The sequence below is a fragment of the Pan troglodytes genome, chromosome 10 (genome assembly GCF_028858775.2).
Source record: "Pan troglodytes isolate AG18354 chromosome 10, NHGRI_mPanTro3-v2.0_pri, whole genome shotgun sequence".
NCBI lineage: Eukaryota > Metazoa > Chordata > Mammalia > Primates > Hominidae > Pan > Pan troglodytes.
Genome location: NC_072408.2, coordinates 125,914,824 through 125,941,294, shown reverse-complemented (window position 1 = coordinate 125,941,294; position 26,471 = coordinate 125,914,824). Strand labels below are relative to the sequence as shown.

At 44.5% G+C, this 26,471-nt stretch overlaps 1 protein-coding gene across 1 annotated transcript in view; it reads right to left on the bottom strand.

Annotated features, from left to right (window-relative positions):
* Positions 1-26,471, bottom strand: part of SRRM4 (serine/arginine repetitive matrix 4) — a 175,386-nt gene that overhangs the window by 20,116 nt on the left and 128,799 nt on the right. The window contains exons 3-8 of the mRNA XM_509416.8: positions 22,555-22,641; positions 19,912-19,983; positions 16,651-16,677; positions 14,810-14,860; positions 11,480-11,578; positions 6,123-6,279 (exon numbers count right to left, since the gene is read on the bottom strand). Coding sequence (XP_509416.3) covers positions 6,123-6,279; positions 11,480-11,578; positions 14,810-14,860; positions 16,651-16,677; positions 19,912-19,983; positions 22,555-22,641 — 493 coding nt within the window. The remainder of the gene's footprint in view (positions 1-6,122; positions 6,280-11,479; positions 11,579-14,809; positions 14,861-16,650; positions 16,678-19,911; positions 19,984-22,554; positions 22,642-26,471) is intronic.

Below are 26,471 nucleotides of genomic sequence, written 5' to 3'. Positions count from 1 at the left end.
AGAGAAGGGAGATGTGCAGGGCATTGTGGGAAGATGACAAAGTCCTTTAGGGCTGGGGCTATCCCATGGGGCTGTGCACTGCATTGAACCTTTGGTAGGCAGAGGTGGTCTGGCCTCCTTATTCTTTTCCTTAAGCAGGAGCCAGAGGGAATGACAGCTTCAGGCTCACCCTTTCTTTGAAGCCTCTCCTGAGGACCCCCTGCCCACCTGTTCTCAGAAATTCCCACCGGGGCCCAGTTATATACATTATCACCAGCCCAAATTGAAACAAGAAAAAATAAGTTCAATGTAATTAGTTTTTCATCCTGCTAAATCCTTTCGATTTGAAGACTCATTTTTTCTTCCAAGGTCATGTCTTTCCTACTTCTTCTGATGGTAAAATCTCCCTTTAGTGATAGAAAATGGTGGTTTTCTTTTTTCTGTTCTTCCTTAGCAAAAGTAAAAGTTGACAATGCTATGTCACCTCCCATTAAACAAAACAAAACAAACAAAAACCAATGGCCCAGAAAATCCCCAAATCTCATTTCATCCACCTTCTGTACTTTGGTTCCTCTCTTCTCTCAACTATGATGATGGTATTGAATGTTGGATATTGAGTCTCCCAGTTGAGCAAGAGCTCAAAGGCTTTGCAGAATGTGCAAGCACCTGGACTAGGGGTCAGAAGGCCTGAGCCATCCAGATTCTCCCTCAGCCCTATTTTCCCTGTCTACAAAGGGGGAAGCATATTCCCATCTCGCCTTTCTCCTGGGGTTGTTGTGAAGTTCACCTGCGATCTTGGATGGATTCAGCTTTTTGAGGCTAGAGATACTCCGAGAACATCATATCTGGGTTTATTTGGGATAAGTTTAGTAAAGCTGCTATGATGACAAAAAATATTATGGCAACTGGGATACTTTGAGGGTTATGTCCCAAGCATTGGGATACATTTTTTCACACAAAGCATAAGCTACATGACGGCAGGACAGTAGATGTTTAACGTTCATTTTTGAAATGAATGGACACCTTATCTTACTCTATCCTCATAACAATCCTATAAGTAGGTATGATTATTATTAGCCCAAGGCACAGATAAGGATATGAGGCCCAAAGATGTGAAATGGCACAGAGGAGGTCATGTAATTAAACATGTGGACTCTGAGGTCAGACTCCCTGGATTCAAACCCTAGCTTCTCTGTTGAATAGCTGCCTTTTACTTATTTTTTCTTGGCTGGGTTTCCTTATCATAAAGTGGACATATTCATGGAAGCTCCATTGAAAAGCTATTATAAAAATAAATGCAATGATGATGATACATGTAAAGAATTGGCCTAGCACCTGGTGCATAGTAGGTGCTCAGTAAACACCTGGTGCATGGCAGGTGCTCAACAGGCATTAGTTATTGCTGTCACCTAGGGTCTCACAGGGAGAGATCAAGAACTCCAGGGTGCCCAGATCCATTCCAAAGTTCATGTCTTAATCATATTGCCTCTTCCAGTTTACAAATTTCATGAGATCCTCTTTTATGGACTGCGAGTTCTGCTTTTATTATTATTGTTTTTGGTTTCGACATTTGTACAGGTTTTTGTTGACAAGGATTAGCAACTATTGGCCCAGGCTGGAGGCAAGAAGAGGAACAAGAAACCTGCCATTATCTTTGGCCCAGCTCCAGACTTGATCAGCCTCCTTCTAGATTTCCTCTCTGGTTATGATAGACTTGATAGAGAGCCCCATATCACAGGGAAAGGGCTTGGCTAATCCTTGGAGCCATGAGCCTCTCCATCATCCAATCCACCTTCCCATCATCCAGCCCACCCTCCATGCCAGCTATCAGGGTAAGCTTTCAAGGCACAAACCACAACTCATAACAGTTCCCCTTTCTCCCAATTTGGTTACATTCCTAGGTACCAACACCTCACAGGGCCTATTTTCCCATCTTCGAAATGGTAATAATAATTGCACCTACTTCAAATAACTGTTTTAGGTACCAAATGAGGCAAAAATTATGTAAAGTATGTGACAGTGCCTGACACATAGTGGTGTTTTCCCCTCCTTCTGTCCATCAACCATTGCAACCCAATGAACTCCTATGCATCCTTCAAAGCCCAGCTCAAATGATCCTTTATTGGTAAAGCCTTCTCAGACATCAAGACAACATTGTCTGGCCCTTACTCTGTGCTTCCATTACACACTGTAGTTGCTTTCATCACTGCCAGGAGTGACATTCACAATATTCGATAACTAGTTTGTTGTGGGTACTGCCCCACCACAAAGGAAGCTGGCTTTGACGCTGAAGGGAAGTAAGTGTCACTTTTCTGTTTCAGGATTTTGAGAAGATCCAGAAAGTGCCAAGGGAGAGAAGGGATGGCTAGGTTGACTGGGGTTGGGTGAGGTAATGACAGGGCCTATTTACCAACTGGCATGAAAGTATTTGAATATTTTAACAACTGGAGAAAGTACTGGTGCTCCTGACTCAATCCCAGCCCTGATTACAAAATGATCACACTATATTGCAGCATTCTTCTGACTACTAGACTGTGAGCCCCTGGAGTTCAGGAAGAGTGTTTTTTTTTTTTTTCTTTTCTTCTTCTTTTTTTTTTTACAATCTCTCTGCCTCCCCAGTACCTTGAACAGAGATGGTGGAGTGAAGATAAGGACCATGTGTGAGGTAAACTGTCTTGGAATCTTCAATTTGGATTTGGGTGCTGACCAAGCAAGAGAGCCTCAGGTTAGCTTTAGCTCACCAACTAAGATTTCCATTAAGAACCAACCCCAAAATTTGCATATTCATATATGTAAATAAGCCCCTTGATATTATGCAACTGTCCTTGAGTTTTTAAAAAAGCTGTGCATGTGAAATATCTGTAACCAAATATGGCATAGAAAATCCTTCATGCTTGGGCTCCTCTTTACCTCCAGAGCCCATATCTTGCCATGGAATTTTATCTCAACCCTCAACTCTAGTCTTTATTTTCCCCCTTCATTGGCTCACCCTTAGCTTTTCAGGTAATTGTTACCTTCTCTGCCCAACCCTAACCCTAATCCCAGTCCCCTCCCCTGTCTGCTAACCTTGCATCCCCAACTAAGCATCTGAGCACCAATTGTTGTGCATTGCCTTAAACTGTTTTTAACTTGTCTGTCTCGCTTCATTAGAAGGCACAGGCTATTTCTTTCTTAGTAATTGGATCCTGAGATAAGTCAGAGCCTGACCCTTTGTAGATGCTCCATAGGTGTTTGTAGACTTAAATGAATGATCAGACAAGTGATTCAATGAAAATGACTCTGCTGTTAGCTTTAACAGAGAGAAAAACTTGGGGCTAGGACCCTTGGAAAACCTTTGATCCAATCTGGAAACTTCTTCCATCTCTGCTTTTGTAATAGAGAAGATGAGAAAGGGCCATGCATGAGGAGCACTCAAAGAACCAGATCTGGGGCCATGTGATTCTTCCAGGAGCCAGGCAACCTTAAGTGGGGCAGAGTAGCCATGTGGGCTGCAGCTACCATTTAGGATGGAAAGAAATTGGTCTGGGAAGCAGGGTTCTTGGCTCTAGTCCCAGCCCAGCCTATGCCTGGAACAATACTACTATTACTACTACTACTACCACTGCTATTACCACTGCTACTACTATTGTGGCTACCACTATCACCACTACTATTACCACCACTACTATCACCACTGCTATCACCACTATTATTTCTACTCTGTTACTATCACAAGCAGTAAGCATTATGCAGCGTTTACTTCTTGCCTGTTATACTCTAAAACTTTTACTTACATTGTGTCATTGAATTCTCATAACAATCTTATGAGGTAGGTCTTATTGCTATCCTTGTTTTGCAGTTTTTGAGGAAACTGAGACACAGAAACTTGCTCAAGGAGTCACAGCTGGTAAGTTCAGAGCCAGGATCTGGAATGTTGTCATCATATTATTTGTCAAGTTTTACACCTGTATCAAGTACTGGGCTCAACAGCTGCCTTCTGAAGAAGAGACTGTTATTATCTATATTATTATTATTATTATTATTTCTTACAGATGAGGAAACTAGAGCTCAGAAACATTTAAGTAATTACTACTATCTCAGGGACATGATGTGACCACGAATTAATAATTCCATGTTTTTAAACAACTCTGCCTTGCCATGGCCCATGTAAATCATTTCCTTTCTGTGAATCTCAGTTTCCTTTCTTAGCAATCAGAGCATTAGGCTAGCTGAGCTCTTAAGGCCTCTCTTACAGGTACAGGTGAACCCTGGTTTTTAGCTCTTCTGATAGGGCCAGGCTCATGAAGAACAGTGAGGCATTGTACCTCAAAGCCATTAAGAACCCATGTGTTTTAGGAAAGCAAACTACCAATAGCCAATCTGGTAACCTCCCCAGCTTGTGTGGGAGGACAGACCCAGCTTTTTGTAACATCTTGACAGACATATCTTGTTGGAAAACCATCCCAGACATGTAAGAGTGTATAAGCCAGTTGCTTCCAATGGCACTTTTTAGCTAGGGTCAATTGGGACCTCCAGATGGACCACCACAAATACCATGACCAGAGCGATTAGGCATCCTTTACTAACTTAAAAACATTCCTCTACCTCTTAATGCTCATATTTCAAATTTATCTTTACCTTTGCCACAATCCTCCTGGGAGACAAGCGGGATAATCATGCCCATTTCTCAGGTGAGAAAGCTGAGGTTGAGAGGGGTAAAATGACAAGTCCAGCCAAAACAAGACTCAAATCTAGGCCTCTAGACTTTCTATCTTGCTGGGAAGAACCCTTTTTGGATATTTGTGAGAGAGAGAGTACGCAGGTGGGCATTTGCCATCTGCAAGGACTCAGTAACTACAGACATCTCTACCAAGAAGGAGTCTGGGGACAGTTGCAGATGGTTCCAGGTAGGCAGAGGATTTGGGTAAAATTAGACCTTGGTTATGCTGGGTGCCTTGACTGGTAAAGAAGATTCCTGGAATGCACTGCAGATAATTATTGTGTCAACCAGGCCCAACCGTTGTCATTGCTTTCCCTTTCTTGACATCCCCACAAGCACCCCTGAACTTTTCCTTGCTTCCACCTCATCCTTCCTTAGGGACCATCTACCTGAAATTTTCAAGTTCACATGTAGCTAGAGAAGACAGTCCCTTTCACAGCTGTCTGCTGCAATTGTAGACCCTATCAATGTTGACTCTCTTCCTGTTCGTCTGTCTCTTTAGAGTCTACAAAAGGCCTTCACGTACTTTATCTTATTGGATATTCCCAACAATTCCATACGGAAGTGGTATTTACCTCAAGTTTACCAATGAGAAAATGGAGATTAAGTAATTTGCCCAAAGCCACACAGCTAGGAAGTGGCCAAGCTAGGACTGAATTCAGATCCATTTCTAAGTCTCTTGCTCATGGTGTCAAACTATATGAAGTCAAATTCCAGCTTGTCCTTGTTGACTTGGGGCAGCACTGCTTAATTCTATTCAATGCTGGGTTGCTAAATTGGATTAACTCTTGCCTTGCTCTGGGGCTTTACCCCAGCCCTTAACCTCTCTGAGCCTTGATTCTTCTTTCCTATCTGTAGAAGGGACTAGTGAGAACAGCTGTGCCCTCTACTCCCAAGACCTTGTGTGGCTACATGAGAGGATGTAGGTCAAGAGCTATGACCTCCTTGGAAGAAAATTCTCCTATAAATTCAAGGTCATGTTTATAGGTGAAATGAAATCCCAGCTGCCAACCAATGCTGCCAGCCAGCTGGCATAAAAGATGCAGACTTCATGTAAAAGCTGGAGTGCCTCTGTTATGTCAAAGAGCCCTTCTTTTCCTTTCTCTCCCAAAAACAAACAAACAAACAAAAAATCCTCCTATGGTATCTTAAACATGTCTTCCTGCAGATATCACTCTGGAGACAAGTATTTATTTGTCAACATTCCCCTGATAAAAAGACTGAGTATTTAGTTTTTCTCCCCCTGCCCCCCAAAATCCCCAAGCCAGTGTTGCCAAAGTCTGGTGAATGATCATTTGGTTCATCATTAATGAGGTCTGGAGCCAGTGGGATATTTTGTCAGAAATTGAATTAAAGTGTATCATACACTGCCCTGAACTTGTGCCTCCACATCCCCCAAGTGTTGTGGCCAAGGCTGGCAGAGGAGGCTGTGAAGAATACTTACTACACCCCTGGCTGACAGGTAGCCAAGCATCTGGAGGGGTTGACTGGGCGGGCGACTGGACTGGGCCTCAGGGCTGTCCTTGCAGAGGGTCTTGGAGCAGCGGCGGGAGTGCCTTCGGCGGGACTTCTGCCCTTCCTCAGGGGAGCGGCCGCGGTGCCTGGGGATGGGGGAGAGAGACCTGAGGGTCTTTTGAAGGGGAGCATGGTAGGGAGATGGATGCAGGACCAACAGGATCTGAGGATGATGAAGTGTGTTTGGGGGTGTTTGTATATGTTCATATGTGATATTGTTCCTAGGTATGTCTGCATGTGTGTGTATGAAAGCTGGACTGTGTGTATATTCATTTATTTATTCATTCATCCATTTAACCATCCATTCATCCATTTATCCATCCATCCTTCCATCCATCCATCCATCCATCCATCTGTCTAAGCAACCATCTATTCATCCATCTAACTAGCCATCTCTCAATCATCCATCCATCAATCCAACCAATCATGTATCCATCCATCCCTCCATCTAACCATCCATCCATCCTTTCATTTGTCTTAGAAACCATCTATCCATCCATCTAACCATCCATCCATCCATCCATCCATCCATCCATCCATCCATCCGTCTAAGCAACCATCTATCCAGCCATCTAACCATCCACCCAATCATCCATTCATTCATCTATCCATCCATCCATCCATCTGTCTAAGCAACCATCTATCCATCATCCACCCATCCAACCATTCATTCATCTATCCATCCATCCATCCGTTCATCCACTCATCCATCCATCCATCTAACTATTCATCTATTCATCCATCCATCCAATCATCCAACCATCCATCCATCCATCCATTTATCCATCCAACTAACCAACCAACCACTCAGCCAACCATCTATCTATCCATCCATCCATCCATCTGTCCTTCCTTCCATCTGTTCATCCACCCAACTAACCATCTAACCATCCATCCATCCATCCATCCATTTGTCCAACTAATCATTCATCCATTCATCCATCTAACCATTCAGCCATTCATCCATCCATCTACCTAACCAACAATCTATTCATCCATTCATCCACCTATCCATCCATCTATTCATTCCTTTATTTATTCATTCTCTTACTTGTTCATTTGACAAATACTACTTCGTGTACCTGGAACTGCTTTAGGGTCTGAGGATGCAGCTTTAAAAACAGAAAACGTCCCCATCCAGATTCAGTTATTCAGTTTAATGTCACTTGTGTACCTCTCTGATTGTCTGTCACGTGACTATGTGTATGTCTGGGTGTGTCCATCTGTGTTTCCATGTGTTTGTCTATAAATGTAACTGTGTATAACTGTGTGTCTTTGTGTATGTGACTTTGCCATCTGTGAAATAAAGACATCCTGTTGACTGTCACCCAAAACTTTAGTGAAAAAAAATGGCTGACAAAAATGACAGAGATGCCTTCTGCAAGTTTGTCACGTCTAGATCTGGCTGCTTGGTCTGCAGTAAAAACCAAAGGCATGTCTGACTTCTTAGAAAGGGCATGCTCAGACTCTGCATATCTTATTAGTTATCTGAGCCACCGAAGTAATAAAAATAGCACATTATGGATTTGCATGGTATGTATACACCTCTCTTGAAGCACTTTCACAGTTTTCCCTACAACTTGAAGGCATAGACAGGGCAAGGTATTACTTTCCCATTTTACAGATGAGGGAGCCGAAGCTCAGAGATGTTTAGGGATCTTCCTGAGGTCAAACAGCCTGAAAGTGGCAGAACAAGGGCCAGGGCAGTTTTTTGCCCCTTTAGGAAGTAGCGCCTGGGATTCATGCCCTGGAGTGACCCTGACTGCTCTGTGGCTTGAAAATCATGTTTCTACTGAATGTGTAACCTGTGTGCCAGCTCTCAGTTTGCTTCCATTTCTGCTAGGAAGCTCCTCAGCTCAGTAGGCACTGGGAGCTCAGATGCCAACACCATCAGGAGGAGATGGGACAGCAGAGGAGGCCCAGGGTAGTGTTTGTGATGTTAACCATTTATTTAACAGGTAAGTTGCTAAAGCCTTGTATGATTCTCTGGCCCAGGCCAGTAGGGCTTAGCTGCTGAGAGATAATTCAGCCTGGGGTGTAGGTGAAGTGCTCAGGCTGAGTCACACTAACCTGGTGCCTATTCCAGCTCTGCCAGACACTTCCTAGCTATGTGACCTCGCTCAGATCCCTTTGCCCACCAAAAGGCAGTTGTCTCTGCTGTAACAGATCAGAGATGTGGTTTAGTTCATTTGGCCAACATCCTCCAGAAAAAGGCCACCAGGAGTCCACCTGGGGTTGAACAAACATTGTTGTCACTCCTTGATACCATACGTCTCTGTAAGAGGGTATTAAAAAGAACCTATCATAGGCTTTGGGCTGGTGATAGGTGGTTTGGGGAGCATTTACAGATCTGGAGCTTTGTTCAGAATTGGATGCTGCCAGGAAGTGGGGGTAATTCTGACTGGGTGTCTTCATCAATCTTATTTAGAAAGAGGGAGGACTAGACCGAGGCTAAGGCTGACTGCCGAGGAAGCAGCAGTCACTCATATTAGGCAGGGTTGAGAGAGGCTTGGTCACTTTTGTGTTTTGCGGTGTTCTCATCTGGGCTCAGACTTGATTACAGAGGGAGCTTAGTTTTGTCTTGAGCAATCAGGGCTGCAGAGTGGCCTTGTTGGATGGTGATATTCTTGGAAATTATTGATGTTCAGCAGAAACACCAAGGCCTAATTGTGATAGTAGGTACCAAGGGCCTCTTCCTCAAATGCTTCCCACACATCACCTGGGGAGATTTAAAAATCTCACTGTTCTGGTCTCATCTCATCTGGATTAAATCAGAATGTTTAGAGGGTGGGATCCAGGCATTGGCATCTTTTAAAACTTCCCAAGTGACTGAAAAGGGCAGCCGAAGTAGACAAGCACCAGCACAGCACGTAGTGTTATCAGAATGATGAGAGAGAAAATGTATTGAAAATCTTAGCACAGTGTCTGACACAGAGCAGGATTTGGGTAAATATTCCTCTCCTGCCTCCTCTTTCTCCTTCTCCCCCTTCTACCTTCTCCTTCTCCCTTTTTCTTCCTTTCTTTTCTTTTCTTTTTTTTTTTTTTTGAGACAGACTTTCACTTTTGTCACCCAGGCTGGAGTGCAATGGTGCAATCCTGGCTCACTGCAACCTCCATCTCCTGGGTTCAAGTGATTCTCCTGCCTCAACCTCCCAAGTAGCTGGGATTACAGGTGCCCACCACCACACCTGGCTAATTTTTGTATTTTTAATAGAGACGAGGTTTCACTATGTTGGCCAGGGTGATCACTAACTCCTGACCTCAGGTGATCTGCCCACCTCAGCCCCCCAAAGTGCTAGGATTACAGGCACGAGACATTGTACCTGGCTCCTCCTCCCTTTTCCTATAGATATTCTGCTTTATTTGGGAAAAGTGGGGCCAGGGCAATGAAATTTTAAAATCTACCCTTGTGATGTGAACGGAGAGTCAAGTGTGAGATGCATTTCAGAAAGAAAAAAGCAGCTCCTCACATCTGGAAGCTGGAGGTCTCAGTGCCCCCATTGAACATCAACAATTCCAAACACCAATAAAGCCCCAGTTCTTTTTTTTAAATTTATTTATTATTATTATACTTTAAGTTTTAGGGTACATGTGTACAATATGCAGGTTAGTTACATATGTATACATGTGCCATGCTGGTGCGCTGCACCCACTAACTCATCATCTAGCATTAGGTATATCTCCCAATGCTATCCCTCCCCCCTTCCCCCACCCCACAACAGTCCCCAGAGTATGATGTTCCCCTTCCTGTGTCCATGTGTTCTCACTGTTCAGTTCCCACCTATGAGTGAGAATATGCGGTGTTTGTTTTTTTGTTCTTGCAATAGTTTACTGAGAATGATGATTTCCAATTTCATCCATGTCCCTACAAAGGACATGAACTCATCATTTTTTATGGCTGCGTAGTATTCCATAGTGTATATGTGCCACATTTTCTTAATCCAGTCTATCATTGTTGGACATTTGGGTTGGTTCCAAGTCTTTGCTATTGTGAATAATGCCACAATAAACATACGTGTGCATGTGTCTTTATAGCAGCATGATTTATAGTTAAAGCCCCAGTTCTTATTCTTGCTCTTCTCCTTCCCTTCCTCCTTCTTCTCATCAACAAGATGCCTTCTCAGGTTGGGACAACCAATGTATTAGCATAGAGATAGTCCAGGTTAGGAGAAAACTAACTTGAAAAGGCATTCGAGTGAACTTTCTACTTTGCACTGTTTGGGTTTACATAGTTTGCTTAGCTTCTCTGTGCTTAGAGTGGTCCCTTAGTGAAGTCTAGAGCCACGTTCCCTGATTTCAATCATAACTGTCACTTAGTTGCTAAGAGACTAGTAAAGTCCTTAACCTCCCCATGCCTCAGTTTTCTCAAATTTAAAATGGGGATAACAATAATGCCCACTTGTTATGGTTGTAGAGAGGATCCTGCAAGTGGATGTACAAAGAGCAGCTAGGGCTGGGGGCAGTGGCTCACACCTGTAATTCTAACACTTTGGGAGGCCGAGACGGTTGGATCACTTGAGGTCAGGAGTTTGAGACTAGCCTGGCCAACATGGTGAAACCCTGTCTCTACTACAAATACAGAAATTAGCCAGGTGTGGTGGCAGGCGCCTGTAGTCCCAGCTACTCCGGAGGCTGAGGCAGGAGAATCGCTTGAACCCAGGAGGTGGAGGTTGCAGTGAGCCAAGATCGCCCCACTGCACTCCAGACTGGGCTATAGGGTGAGACTCTGTCTCAAAAAAAAAAAAAAAAAAAAAAAAGCAGCTAGTATGGTGTTGTCATTCCTATAAGTGATGGCAGCAAGACCTTTTGGTCTCCAGCCCTTTCTCTTGTTTTTGTTTTTGTTTTGAGATGGAGTCTTGCTCTGTCACCCAGGCTGGAGTGCAATGGCGTGATCTCGGCTCACCACAACCACCATCTCCCGGGTTCAAGCGATTCTCCTGTCTCAGCCTCCAGAGTAGCTGGAATTAAAGGTGCCCACCACTACGCCCAGCTAATTTTTTGTATTTTTAGTAGAGACAGGGTTTCACCATATTGGCCAGGCTGGTCTTGAACTCCTGATCTCATAATTTGCCCACCTCGGCCTCCCAAAGTGCTAGGATTACAGGCGTGAGCCACCGCACCCAGGCTCTCCAGCCCTTTCTCTACAGGGAAGTGGTGCCAGCTGCTGAGTCTGAGGAAGGGGGCCAAACCCTGTGCTGGAAGTGTGGAGGCGAAGCTAGTGTTAACAGTGTCTTAGCCTGGGCTCGGCCGTGGCTGACAGAAGAGGATCCTGGGGCAAGGGGTTACCTGCTCTCACAGCTTGAGGGGCGGGACTCCGAGCTCTGGGACCGCGAGGGGCAGCGGTGATGGCGGTGGCGGTGAGACTTTCGGGGCCGGCTTCGAGATCTTGGGGGGATGAGAAGGAACGAGTCAGAGGAGAGGAGAGAGAGAGTAAAAAAGGGAGAGTGAGAGATGTGATCTTGTGACACCCGTTTTTCCATTGCACTCGTCACCATCCCTCCCGAAGTTCTCCATCTCCCTCAACCCCATGTGTTAGTCCAGCTTCCTGCCTGGGTATTGGGTGGAGGGTTCCGTAACCAATGGTACTGAATACGGGTGAGCAGAAAGGGGTCCTCTGGAGGGAGTGTGGATGACTCAGGGCCCTCCCTGCTCCCCAGATGACACCCTAGGCAGAAAGTCACTTCCCCATGTCTCCTCTGCATCACTCAAGGCAGGTGCCTCAATGTCACAGAGCTTCAGGGGCCATTCAGGGAGCATAAATATGTGGATCAGCCAAGCACTAACACAATATCAACCGGAGGCCCGAGTTAAAACAGAAGGTGCTGCTTTGCCTCCAGAATATTTGTGTGGTGATCCTCTAATTTTTCAAGTGAGTGTGGAAATACAGATTTTTAGATAAAATATTCTTATTTTAAACGGAAGCTCATTTTTTTTAAAGGCACCTTTTTGGGCAAATGAAACACATTTGCAGAATAAATTAGGCCTTTGGGCTGCCAATTTACAACCTCAGACCTGGAAAATTAAGTCCAGGTTCTTAGCATGGAGTCAAAAGCCTTTCAGGATGGGCTACAAACCTCATTAAAAACAAAAATTAGAACAACACCAATTACTACCACTACCACTAACAGTGGTGTTACTGCAGGTTACTTCAGCTACTTCTAAGTAGTAATAATTCAGAAATAGTAGTGGCAGCGGCAGTGGTAATTGAAGATATATAAAGGATGTCAATGGTTTGGGCCAAACGAGAAAGCCAGTGGGAGTTAGAGATGATTCTGTTGGGAGGTAACTTGGTTATCTCAACAAAGGACTCAGGGATTCCTCTAATGTAATCATCAGACCATATCCCTTCCCTGCTTAAAACTTTCCCATTGCTCTCATATCAAGTTCAAACTCTGATCCTGAACCTCAGGCAGCTTCAGGAGCTAGCCCTTGCCTAGTTCTCTGGCCTCACTGCTTGTCTTCTTCTGCCCTGGCCTGGTGGGCTAAAGCAGCTCTGAACTGTATGTATGCTGGCTCACACATTTCCCAGTTCATGATGTCTTAGGGATGATGATGATAACAATGGTGACGATGACAGGTAACCCATATCTAACACATACTTCATGCCAGGCACTGTTTTCTAAGCATTTTTCTTAAAGGGATTCATCTATTCTTCATAACAACCTATGAAATAGATTCTCTTATTATTCCCATCTTACAGATGAAGAAACTGAGGCACAGAGAGTTTAAACCACCTGCTTAACTTGCAGCCTGGAATGGTTACTTCCCATCCTCACCTGCGGCTTAGATGCTGCCTCCTGCGGGAGGCCACCAAGCCCTTTTCCCAGTGCCTGTGTTCCCACAATGCCCAGGGTTTCGTCTGCTGTTCTGTGACCAGCCGTATGTCTGGCTCCTGTGAGCTCTTCAAGGCCGGGACAGTGTCTGGCTCATCTCTGTCCTTGGGCCCAGCGCAAGGCCAGTCACATAGTAGGGCCTCATTAAGGGATGTTGAATGAAAGGAGGCTAACTCACTCCAGCAGCCACTTGCCTAGAAGCAGCCCTGACCGTGGACTTGGTAAGAATAAGCCATCGTTTATCTTGAATCCTCAAGATTCCTAGCCTTATTCTTCTTGTCTTTTTTCTCTCTTGCCTCTTGTCTTTTGGCTTGCACAAGCTTTCTGATGCCCTGCTAGCAATTTCTGGGGCTCATCCAGCTCTTGCCACCGGGGAGGGTGGCCACCTTGCTCCCCTTACTCAGGCAGTCCTTATCTCAGTGATGGTCCTTCCTAGCGCTGTTGAGGTCTGGGCCTACCCCCTGACTCTGTGGCTGCCTACCCTGGGGCCCCACTGGTCAAGTGACACCGAGATTGCTGAGAACGTGTACTCTATCTGTGCTTAGTGTGAAAGCACATTCAATACATGTGGCCAATAATTGTCTCTTGACTTGAGCGAAACAAATTCGATGATAAGGAAGTTCTTCCCTCAGCTAACTCAAGGCTCTACTGCTTTCTTCTGGAGCATTCCCCAGGCCTCTGTGGTGGTGGCTGAAATGCCCTCCTTCGTCCTGACCTTGGGTGAAAAGACCATTTGGGGCAGCAAAGCTGGGCACCCTCCCTCTGCATCCCTGCCTCCTCTTTTTCCTCCCTGGCAGTCGACTACCTTTCATCTTATTGTCTTTGATCCTCTCTTTAGAAGCTTCTTGGCAGGAGATAAAATATTAGTTGATTGGAAAACACATGCATTAACATTTGCAGGATATAAAGTAGGTAGGTTGTAACCAAATTTACTTTTAATTTGGCTGGGAACTGAACTCCACAGGCAGCAGTGGCTGATTTGAATTTCTACTACCAGCTATAAACTGTGAAACAGCTGGGGCCCCAAGACTGGAGCTAGGAGCTTCACTGACATCTCCACACTGTAAATCCAACAGTCAGCACATGAATTCATACACATGCTCACACACGTGCACCCATGTGATCACACCCCCATGACCACCCATGCACAGGTAAAAACCACCATACAACCCCTGTGCACAAAATATACACAGGTACTTACACAGCGCACACACACAGTGCATAGAATTTAGTGTGCCCTATGTATACCATTCACATTCATGCTCACACAAGCACAGACACACAAATGCATTGGTGTAGACACAAATATAGACCACACAATGTTCCCATATTGTATACATTTGTACACACAGTGTACAAAAATGTAAAAATGTACAGACATCTACAATGCATACACTAGATATATACATACTATGTATAAATATACACACAAGGTATACTCACAAGGGACACACCAGGCACACACATGCACCCTTTCATGCAACATAAACAAGCGTGCATACACATACACATCATATACACACGACCCGGTGCATTCATACATTCCTAAACCTACAACACACGCAGTTATGCCTTTCTGTCCCTCCCTCTCCCCTTCCTTCCTTCCTTCCTTCCTTCATTCCTTCCTTCCTGCCTGCCTTCCTGCCTTCCTGCCTTCCTCTCACCCGCTCACCTTCTCCTCCCTTTCCCTGTTTATTTGGCAACTCTAAGACTCTGGCTTTTAAGAAGCCAGATGCCCCACCTCCTCAAACTGATGAGTACATTCCAGGTAGTATCTACTTACTGTTTCTTGTGCCTCTTCTCATCTCTTCTTTTGCTTTTTGGGCTAGAGGAGCTAAACAAGAAATGGTCAATTAATTGAAAGATGCAAAATTCTAGTTAAAGATAAACAAGTAGTTAAAATGCTTAACACACAGTGTGAGATCCAGGCAGTTTTGGAATGGACACCGATCATTGCCTCAGACTGGAAAATTCACTGCCAACATTTTCATGCAGCAAATTCAGCTAGGGATACCGACGCACACACATATGTTGAGAATGGAGTGTGGAGGATGCCAAGTTCAGCTTTGCTAGGTTAATAATAATGGCAGCAATAAAGGTAGTAATAACAGTGTCTGCCATTTTTTGAGACTTTAATTACAGGCTAGGCACTCTGTTGAATACTTTCGTCAACAACTTCATTTTATTCTCTCCACAACCTATGGGTGGAGGCACAATTTAACAAGTGCTCATTCTAAGCTGAACCTCAGATGGGCAAAGAAACTTGGTTAGGATTGCACAGGTGAGCTAGGATGTGGCCATGGATCTGAGACCATGCATCCCCAGAGCCCATGCTCTTGACTGCTGTTCAATCAATTTATAAAAGAAGCAAATGGAATATCCAGGAAGATATTTGAACTCTCATGAAGCTTGGTAGATTCTGAAATGGTCTGCCCATTCATATTCAAGTATCTGCGTTTAAATTATTTTTTGAGTCATAGGGCTGGGGTCTGAGTACAATGGATAAGAATGACTTGGGGTCTCAGTGTAATCAAATAGAGATCAGGGAGGATGAACACACTATTTGGTAGTTTAAGCTAGACTGGTTGCAGAGGGTCACCAAGAACCTATTACTGGCCTAGGACCTGGGAAGGGGCAATTTTATTTCATCTAACTATCTTACACCTTGAAGCCAGCCACAGGATCTATCTTCATGTTGAGACTCACCCTAGGCAGTGGGAGAGCCCAGGACCTTGCTGACAGATCCAAATTCAATTGGACCCAAGATCCGCCTCTGCTTCTTAGCTGCTGTGTGACATCAGGGTAGTTACCCGTCCCTTTAAAACCTGGCTTCTTCAACCGTGAAATGGGGCCATTACTCAAGCTGCAGAGCTGAGTGGACAGAGGACATTGGCAACCAATATCTACTTATTAAGTGAACAAATGACAGGGCTTTGCATTTTGCAGATTGCTCTAGATGTGTTTATTGTTATTTAAGAAGCCATCGTCACTCCCCTCACCCTCTGTCTACAGATTTGGGTTTGAATTTTGGCTCCGATACCTTCTGGTTCTATCTGTGGACATTCCTGTTCCATTCTATCTTAGTCTCAGTTTCCTCATCTGTAAAATGGGAGCAATAAACATATCCACTGTGCAAGGTTGTGGTAGGGATTAATGAGAATTAAAAACATCTACACATGGAAGGGACTTAGCTCAGGATCCAGTTTGGAGTGAGGACCCTGTAAGTAATAACTATTTGTGTTCACCCAGTGTGTCCAGTATACGAGGACTTGGCCGTGTTCCTTGGCCAGATCTGGGAAGGTTTTGGTGGTGTGACAGGACTGTTTCCCTATGTGCCCCAGTTCAAGATTCCAACCAGTGGCAGGGGTAATGAGACATTCTGGGGTCGAGACATCGATAGGGCTGGTCCAAGATCAACCCCCTGGCCTGATGGAAGTCAAAAGCTGGCTTGGAATACTCAGAAAAAACAGCCCAGACCTTCATTTTGGAGGAAACTGAGGCCCAGGAAGATGAAGGGGTCATGCCTAAGAGCACAGATGGAAACTGAGGGCTGACCTAGAAGCTGCCCCAAGCTGGCTGAGAAAGCAGAAAATTGAACAGGCAGTCAGAGAACAAGAGTCTTACCTGTGCCTTCTCTTCTTGGAGAATGACCTGAAAAGAAAGAAAGAAAAAAAAATGAAAAGAAGAATCAAAGAAAAAAAAGGCAGAGAAAGAGAGGGAGAGAGAGAGAGATGGAGAGAGGGAGAGAAGGAGAGAAAGGAGGAAGGAAGAAAGGGAGGGAGGGTGAAGGAAGGGAGGGAGGGGAAAACATAAATATAGGTGAGTTTGAAAGTTTTTTTTTTCCTGGTATGAAGGTATCGGCATGTTTGTGATCATGCTACAGGGGGTCGGGACACCTAGCTAATCCTCCTCCTCTCTTAGATTTCAGAGACTATGAAAATTGTATGGGAGATACTGGTTTGATTCTGAATTTCCAGATCAAAGCCTACCGGTGCTCCAATCCTCCCCCAAAACTGTCAGTAAATCTGTCCTGGATGAGGCTGGATAAGGAGAACATAGAGAGAGTCTTCTGCCTTTCCCCTCCTCCATTCTCCATCTCATCTTCTCTCTCCCTTGTTGTGCATTCCTCCTCCTCCTCATCCTCATCATCACTGTCGTCATCATGAGACAGCCAGCTTCCACATGTGGAACTCTTACTGTGTGCCAGGTTCTGTACTTAGCACCTGTCACGTACAATCTCATTCAATCTTCCCCAAGCCCTGTGGAGTACTATTAACAACCATTTTACAAAGACACTGACGATCAGAGAAGTTGATTAAGTTGCTCAGAGTCAAACAGCATCACCCATGTAGCTTCTTCTCATTCTTCAGTGCTCCAGTTGGAGGCCATCTTCTCCTTGCAACATTTTCTGAGTTCCTCAGGCTGGTTGGATGCCTCCCCTCTACTCCCCCAAGCTCTGGGTGAGCCTCTGAGCTTATCATCATCAGGGTACAGACTTCTCCATATTAGAATGATCGATTTTCCCCACTAGAATGTGAGAATTGGAAGGCAGGGACTGGGTTTTGGTTTCTTTTCTGGGACTCAGAATCCTCATTCATGATACATAATGGGTGTTCAATAAATAGATGTGAAAAATCATTTTTTAAAAATTTTAATTTTTATTCTAAGTTCTGGGGTACATACGCAGGATGTGCTGGTTTGTTACATGTAATGTGTGCCATGGTGGTTTGCTGCACCTATCAACCCATCACCTAGGTATTAAGTGCAGCATGCATTAGCTAGAAAAATGAAAAATTTTTAAAAACTCAGAAGCCTTGCTAACTGAGGAGAGACAAAAAAAATCTCAGTGCTTTCGCTACCCCTAGGTCCCATCTCCAAAAGTGTCAGCTATCATTCACCAAACATTTCAAGAGCTTGGAGAGGCTGGACCAGGAGTAGGATGGTGCTCGGGAGGTCAGGGTTTGGGAAGGAACAGCAACAGGATTTCCCCTCCTAATCATCTCCCTCATATGAACCCCCTACTCTGTAAAGTTCTAAGACCTGGGCTGACTGGGCAGGAAAAGCCTGTTTCTGACTGTCTGTCAGTGTCTTTCTCATGAGAAGGAATCTGTGAGTGAGAAGCTACCTGGCTTCCAGAGCCCAAATATGGGAAAGTTGTTCTCCCTTCCCCCAGCGAACCCCCAAATTGGGAGGAGCTGCTCAGCAAAGGGAGGTGATAAGGTGGCTATCTAGAATCATAAGTGTGGGCCATTGCCTCTACAAAGGACTCCACTTGGGGAAAGATTTCTGACACCAAATTAACAACATTTCACTAATTAGTTTGCCCACGCCTTGTAGTAAACACAAACTCAGATAACATCAGTCAGGAAGTCTGGGCAGGTGGTTGACATAACCAGTGAGAGCAAACTGAGTTTGAGGCCACTCTAGCAACCAGCCTGAGATGTGGTCATATCCCTGGATTGGGAAAAGCCACACTGGTGCAACTTTGAACTGGACTTGAGATGCAGGGGGAAGCCCCCAAACAACCTCTTACCTCTCGTTCATTCTGTTGTTAATTGCACAAGTAATCTACAATTGATGTAGGAAAATTGGATGATACGGATAAGCAAAAGTAATATATAAATCACTCTTTTCCCATTATCCGCAGCTCACTACAGCAAATAACTTGTATAGGGAGCTTCAAACTTCCTGCCTCCAGGGGCCAAGCAGGCTTTGTAAGTGGGTAGAGCAGGCTGGACAGGTCCTAAGGCCAACTGGAGCACAGGTACCCACTCTGTCTAAATGCATGGCAACTCCTCAGCTCCAGGAGATGGTTGCTCGTGGGAAAATAGGCCCAGAGAAGACAGACCTTCTGACTCTACAGAGGAACTAGAAAACTGTATTTCTGTATTGCAGAATCTTCCAATTATAAAATGTTGGTTTGGGCCATAAACCACAAACCTGAGCCCTCTGTTGTATATCCTTTGTTTGTTTGTTTGTTTGTTTTTTAGACAGAGTCTCACTCTGCTGCCAGGCTGGAGTGCAGTGGAGCGATCTCGGCTCACTGCAACCTCTGACTCCCCGGTTCAAGTGATTCTCCTGCCTCAGCCTCCCAAATAGCTGGGATTACAGGCACGTGCCACCACACCCGGCTAATTTTTGTATTTTTAGTAGAGACTGGGTTTCACCATGTTGGCCAGGATGGTCTCGACCTCCTGACCTCGTGATCTGCCTGCCTTGGTCTCCCAAAGTGCCGGGACTACAGTATCCTTTTAGTCTTTTCCTTCCCCTGTAAACATACACGTGTGTGTGTGTGTGCACAGTGAACACCAGGAACATGGGCCCAGTTCATAATGCGCTGTAACTACCGTCACTGCATCCCCATGCACCAGCATGGGAAATCTCAGCACAGCCATGTTTTTCAACATGATCTCATTCTCTAGCATGCAATGGACTGACAAGAGGGGCCTTTCCTTGGGAATTTGGAATAAGGAACAAGACAGAGAGATTCAGTGTCTCCTTGCAACTTGGCCTGCAACATGGAGAGATGGGGCAGGGTGCAGCCATGTCCCTCATGGGGACCAGGAGACAGCGGGCACTTCAGGTCCCAAGTGGGTCCTATCAGCTTTCCACTCCTTGTTCTAGCCCCTTGCTCAGGCCTGGCTGATCCCTGAGTCACTCCTGCTTCTTTATAATCAAGTCCTCCTCTGGCCTCAGTTAGCATGTGTGGACCTCTAGTCTTTGCAGCCACAGTCCCAGCTTACACAAGACACAAATACGTAAAAAGACATAGATAATTATTTTACATAAATGACATGATATGCTTCCAGATGACCTTTTGGTGCCATCAACTGTCCTCCTCACCCCACCTGGGGAGGTCTTGTTTGCAGAGAAAAAGGACAATACCTGCGTCGCTTGTGTTTCTTGGAACTTTTCTTCTTCTTTTTCTTGACAGGCGATGGGCTATAGGATGAGGACCTGCCAGGGCCGAGAAGACACACTTCAGAAGGAGGCTCTTAAAGGCCAAGGTTGGTTTCAAAAAGAACCTTCCCCAGTCCTTATACAGGGTTTTAGCTCTTGCAGGAACACACATCAAGGATAATATCCATGCTGATACTAGCTTGCATTTGTAAGCAATTTTTAATTGCTCACAAATTTAATTTTACTTTTCATTTGATTTTAATTTTTAACAAGTTAATGTAAACCATTACCTTGTGTTTTGTTAGCATTATCTCATTCAATCCTTCCACACACTTCTTAGGTAGGTACAATTGCTACCCTCCCTTTTCAGACAAAGAAAATGAAGTTCAGAGAGGTGAAGTGACCGGCCCAAAGACACACAGCTAGGAAGTAGATGAGCTGAGATCCCATTGGTTTTGGTCTCAGTCACCATAGCACCTCACAGCTGCCTGCCTGGTCAAGCTGGAAAGGCTTCCTTCTGTCTGCTGTTCTCCCTTCAAGCTGCAACCCTCCTCTCAAAGTCTCAGGGTTTCTCCTTTGCCCCATCCTTTGTCTCCCTGGTAAGACTGAGCCCCTGAAGGATATCTTGCCAGGCTGCGGCTGCATAGATAGTGCCATCAAAGTGTTACCTGAGCAACAGAGCTACTCTGAGTCCATGGTGATGACTCAAGACTGAGGCTCAGGTGACCTAAGTTCCAATCTTGACTCTACTACCAACTAACAGAGCCACCTTGGGCATGTCAAGGCTCATCTCTAAGTCTCTTATTTCCCCGCTGACAAAAGACCAGGGTTGAAACAGATGAAAGGTTACAAATTCAATGCTAACAGGGCCTTCTTAGGTAACATGAATGGATGAAGCAGGCTGGGTGGAAGACAGTAGGGAGTAGTGGGGACTGTGGGGAACCAGAGAGGTTCTGGCTGGAGGGGGGTCTGCTTCTCAGATTAGCCGAAGATCCTGTGTAGGAATGCAGGTCTGGGCTTCTACAGCACCTGCCTTTTCTAAAGGAGCCTCCAAAACTCCACATTTTCATATGAAATCTCCCGATTTGGAAATGTTGACCACCAATTAAAAAAAAAATCAAATCACTTTGCAGGTCAAACAAAACATGTCTGCAGAAGGGAATGGCTGAGAAACAATTCAGCCTTCAAGGAATCATAACATTTATCCCCAGACACATGCTCAGTGAATATTCATTGGATGAACGAGTCAATTAGTGAATCTTAATATCTGAGGTTTCCTTTTTTAGAGTATTCTCTGGCCCACCCCTCAAATTAGGAAATCCAAAGCACTTGCCCCAATTTCATCTCCTACCCTACAATGGCTAGGACTCAGAGTCTTCATCCATATTTCCCCCTGGCTCCTCTTTGAGCCTGTCCTTTTAGAATGAGGCTAAGGGGTGTCTGTGAAACAAGGTTCTAGAAAACCTGGAGTTGAAGCCCAAGTCATCAGATGCTGCTCTCTGCTGCCCCCTACAGGTTTCTATAAATACTGTCTCAGAAGTTTGCTGTGATTCTCAGTTGGCAGCCTTAAGGGTTAATTTAAGCCTGCCCCTCTGGAGTTGACACACTAGAGATGCTTTCAGTCTAGTTAGTGGCAGCCTACAAGCAAATCTGGAAATCACTTTAAATATAAAAAAATTTTAAAGGAATTGGGCATAGAAAAAATGCATAGGATACCAAAGAGTCAATAGCTGGCAAACAAACAAACAGCACCCCTCCCCTCCAAAACCCACCTATTTTCCTAGACATTTAACTAGCTAGGTGGGTGTAGTAGAACCAACTGAGGACCTGGCATCAAGCCCCTGTAGATCCTGTCACCACCTCTGTAAGCCTTTATTTTCTCATCTCTAAAATGGGAATAATAAGGCTTTCCTGGTAGACAATGGTCAGGGATAAAAGAGATAATGAAGACCACGGTGCCTAGTGTAGTCCTCTGCATCTAGTAAGCTCTCAAAAAATAATTCAATATTCATGCTAAAGACTATGCTTCCGGCCAGGCGCGGTGGTTCACGCTTGTAATCCCAGCACTGTGGAAGGCCGAGGCAGGCGGGTCACAAGGTCAGGAGATCGAGACCATCCTGGCTAACACAGTGAAATCCTGTCTCTACTAAAAATACAAAAAATTAGCCGGGCATGGTGGCGGGCACCTGTAGTCACAGCTACTTGGGAGGCTGAGGCAGGAGAATGGAGTGAACCTGGAAGGCGGAGATTGCAGGGAGCCGAGATCATGCCAGTGCACTCCAGCCTGGGTGACAGAGCGAGACTCCGTCTCAAAAAAAAAAAAAAAAAAGAAGACTATGCTTCCTATTAATTAGTCATTTACCATGTGCCAGGTACTGTGACAGCCGCTTCTACATTAATTTTTCATGTAATTTTCATGAAATCTCAAAAGGTAGATATTATCACCATTTTGGAGAAGTATAATAAAAACAGGAACAGAGATGTAAAGTGACTTGCCCAAGGTCACACAGCTAGTTAAGCATCAGAGAGGGGATTTGAACCCAAGAGGGAGCCAGTGTCTGACTTTGAAACCCATATTTTGTCCCTGCCTGCATCTTACAGGTTTTATCTCCCTCTTGGTGCTCTTACCTCCTTCTCTTCTTCCGAGTGGATTTCTTCTTTTTCTTCTTTCCCCTGGAGGAAGGTGGTGGTGTCAAGTCTTTGTCATGAGAGGCACTGTGAGGAGCAAAGAGAGGAGCATTAGATAACTCATGGTTCCCCAACTCCCCAACCAGAGCTGGTGCAGCCCGGGAAGGACCCAGGTCCTTGGATGATCAAGGACCCATAGCCAGTGCCTCATTACCACCTCATGGCTGATTGGGTCACACTTCAGACTAAGTACCTAAATAAGGACTTAATGCCGAGTTAATGAGACAGACGTTGTACGTTACCCAAACACCAACTGATTATTAAAAACAGAGTTATAGAGGTTAACTACTCCTAAATAGATTTATTATTGAATTTGCAAATGGCTTGCCTTGGTAAATAAATCACTTTTTAAATAACTCATCAGCCGTTCAGCCCCCTCCCTCCCCAATATATCGTGTCCGTAGTTCCTGCTGGAAATTTAATAGGAGGTGGAAGGTATGTTAAGTAGCAGCTGATTATTAAAAGTATATTTGCCAAGGTCTAATGTAACGAGATACGTATCTTATATTGCCTCGCAGAACCTCAAAAACCTCCGCTCTTCAAGAATAATTATTTCCTGTTCAATTAAATTCAAATGCTGAGGCTGCAGTTAAATGAAGTCAAGTTATCTTCTTTTATAATTGGGGCAGGCTCCAGGGATTTTTTTAAAAACACTATCCCATGGCAAAGGAAGATGGTTTTAGATGAAAAACTGCTTGGGAATTGGAACATGCCAACCTAGTGGAACCTCATGGGGAAAACATAATCTTACTACTAATATTGTCATTATTTCAGCAGTGACACAACTAGCATTTATGCGCTTGTTATGTGCCAAGTTTTTTTATATATTAGGATACAAACACTTTGAGAATGGTATGACTTTTACTGTCTTGAGCCTCAGAAAGGTTAATTAACTTGCTGATGGCTAGACAATTAGAATGTGTCCAGGCTAGGATTTGAATCAAGGCCTGTGTGATTCCTACCCTGAGATTTTCTCCACAAAACCAGCTGCCTTCTCAAACTTGTTTGTGTGGCCAATCATCTGGAAATTACCCAACTTTTTATAGAATATCATAAAGTACTGCTGTATTTAATTCCATTTTAAGAATCTGGATCATTGTGGTTAGTAGAAGGAATGATAAAATGGTTAGAATATATGCCAGGGTCTCTATCTCCAGCAAATAAGAATCATATAGCTATATTTTTAATATTTTCAAGAGAGCCACTTTTTAAAAATTATCAGATGTCATTTTATTTAAACAGCTGGAGGAGAGACTATTTATATTATTGAGCTTTTCTACTAATTTGCTTTCCTGAATGTGGAACTTTTGATGTGCTATGTTTTTTTTAAATTTTAATTTAAAATTTGTACATTCCGGGCTACATTTGCAGGATGGGCAGGTTTGTTACATAGATAAATGTGTGCCATGGTGGTTTGCTGCACCTATCAACCCGTCACCTAGGTATTAAGCCCAGCATGCATTTGCTCTTTTCCCTAATGCTCTTCCTCAGCCACCACTCTCCCCCAACAGGCCCCAGTGTGTGATGTTCCCCTTCCTGTGTCCATGTGTTCTCAATGTTCAGCTCCCACTTATAAGTGAGATCATGCAGTGTTTGGTTTTCTGTTCTTGCATTGGTTTGCAGAGAATAATAGCTTCCAGCTTCATCCTTGTGCCTGCAAAGGACATGATCTTGTTCATAGTATGGAATACTGCATAGTATTCCCTGGTATATGTATACCACATTTTCTTTATCCAGCCTATCATTGATGGGCATTTGGGTTCATTTCATGTCTTTGCTATTGTGAATAGTGCTGCAATGAACATATGCGTGCATGTATCTTTATAATAGAATGACATATATTCATTCCTTTGGGTATATACCCAGTAATGGGATTGCTGGGTCAAATGGTATTTCTGGTTCTAGGTCTTTGAGGAACCACCATCTTCCACAATGGTTGAACTAATTTACATTCCCACTAATAGTGTAAAAGCATTCCTATTTCTGTACAACCTTGCCAGCATCTGTTGTTTCTTGACTTTTTAATAATTGCCATTCTGACTGGCGTGAGATGGCATCTCATTGTGGTTTTGATTTGCATTTCTAAGAGGGTCCCTTTTAGTAGGTTAAAAATAAGTATCACAGGGATTAAGTACCTAACTACTTAACTACACTTATATGTTATAAAGCACAAGGCACAGTATGCATGTCCAGGAAGCAAACAGGATGCTTGTGTAAACAGGATGGGCTACTTCCAAATTCTTTTTTTTTTTTTTTTTTTGAGACACAGTTTCACTCTCTTGCCTAGGCTGGAGTGCAGTGGCATGATCTCAGCTCACTGCAACCTCCATCTCCTGGGTTCAAGAGATTCTCCTGCCTCAGCCTTCCTAGTAGCTGGGACTACAGGCCCCCGCCACCAAGCCAGGCTAATATTTGTATTTTTAAAGTAGAGACAGGGTTTCACCATGTTGGCCAGGCTGGTCTCGAACTCCTGACCCCAGGTGATCCACCTGCTTTGGCCTCCCATAGTGCTGGGATTACAGGCATGAGCCATGGTGCCCAGCCACCAAATTATTTCCTTAAAGAGTGCTTGTCATAGGGCAAAAGCCTAATCAATATTTGCTGAGTGACCAAAAGAGAGAATAAATGAATGAAATAATTGAGCTTCTTGTTAAATCATCTTGTTTCGTAGAAACACTTCCCAGTGCAACAGCTACTGGGAATTTGAGTGGGGAAAAAATGAAAGGAGAAAAACTTGAGAGAAAAAAAAAATCTTTTAGAGTGTGTCTTACAAAATGAGGAAAGAGCCTATTGTTTCAGTCAGCTATAACTTCTGGAATCCCAGGGTCCCAGGAGAGCATGATTTGAGAACTTCGTCCTTGATTTGCATTTAAGTAATGGAGTAAAACTCAGAAAGCCCTTGAATTTGGAGACATTTGAGGTGTGTGAGATGGGGATCATCAACTCCCTCAATAAATCCCAAACGCCTTTACCCTGGTAGGTCTACATTTCTTCTACCCCCTATTTTTCCCTACACTAGTTCTACTTGTACCATCATAGAGGGTCAGGAAAGGACAGAATAGTTGTTAAGTATACCCTGGTTACAGGTGCAGGGGTTAAGTACATAATGCTTGTGTATGCTGTGGTTACATATGCATGGCTAAATACAGTGATGAAATATATGACAGTTCAATAAGTATCAGTTGAGTATGCAGTGGTTACATGTGCAGCAGTTAAGTCTGTAGTGGTTAAACAAATGGTAGTTAAGCACACCTTGGGGAAGTAGCAGAGGTTAACTATTCAGTGGTTAAGTGCTCAGCAGTTATGTACACAGTAGTTAAACATGCATCAATTAAATATGCAGTGGTGAGGAGGTTCCAAGGTGGCCGAATAGGAAGAGCTCCAGTCTACAGCTCCCAGCGTGAGTGATGCAGAAGACGGGTGATTTCTGCATTTCCAACTAAGGTACCGGGTTCATCTCATGGGGGCTTGTCGGACAGTGGGTGCAGCCCAAGGAGCATGAGCCGAAGCAGGGCGGGGCATCGCCTCACCTGGGAAGTGCAAGGGGTCAGGGAATTCCCTTTCCTAGCCAAGGGAAGCCATGACAGAGGGTACCTGGAAAATCGGGACACTCCCACCCTAATATTGCACCTCTCCAATGGTCTTAGCAAATGGCACACCAGGAGATTATATCCCACATGTGGCTTGGATGGTCCCATGCCCACGGAGCCTCACTCACTGCAAGCACAGCAGTCTGAGATCAAACTGCAAGGCGGCAGCGAGGCTGGGGCAGGGGCGTCCGCCATTGCTGAGGCTTGAGTAGGTAAACAAAGTGGTCAGGAAGCTCAAACTAGGTGGAGCCTACTGCAGCTCAAGGA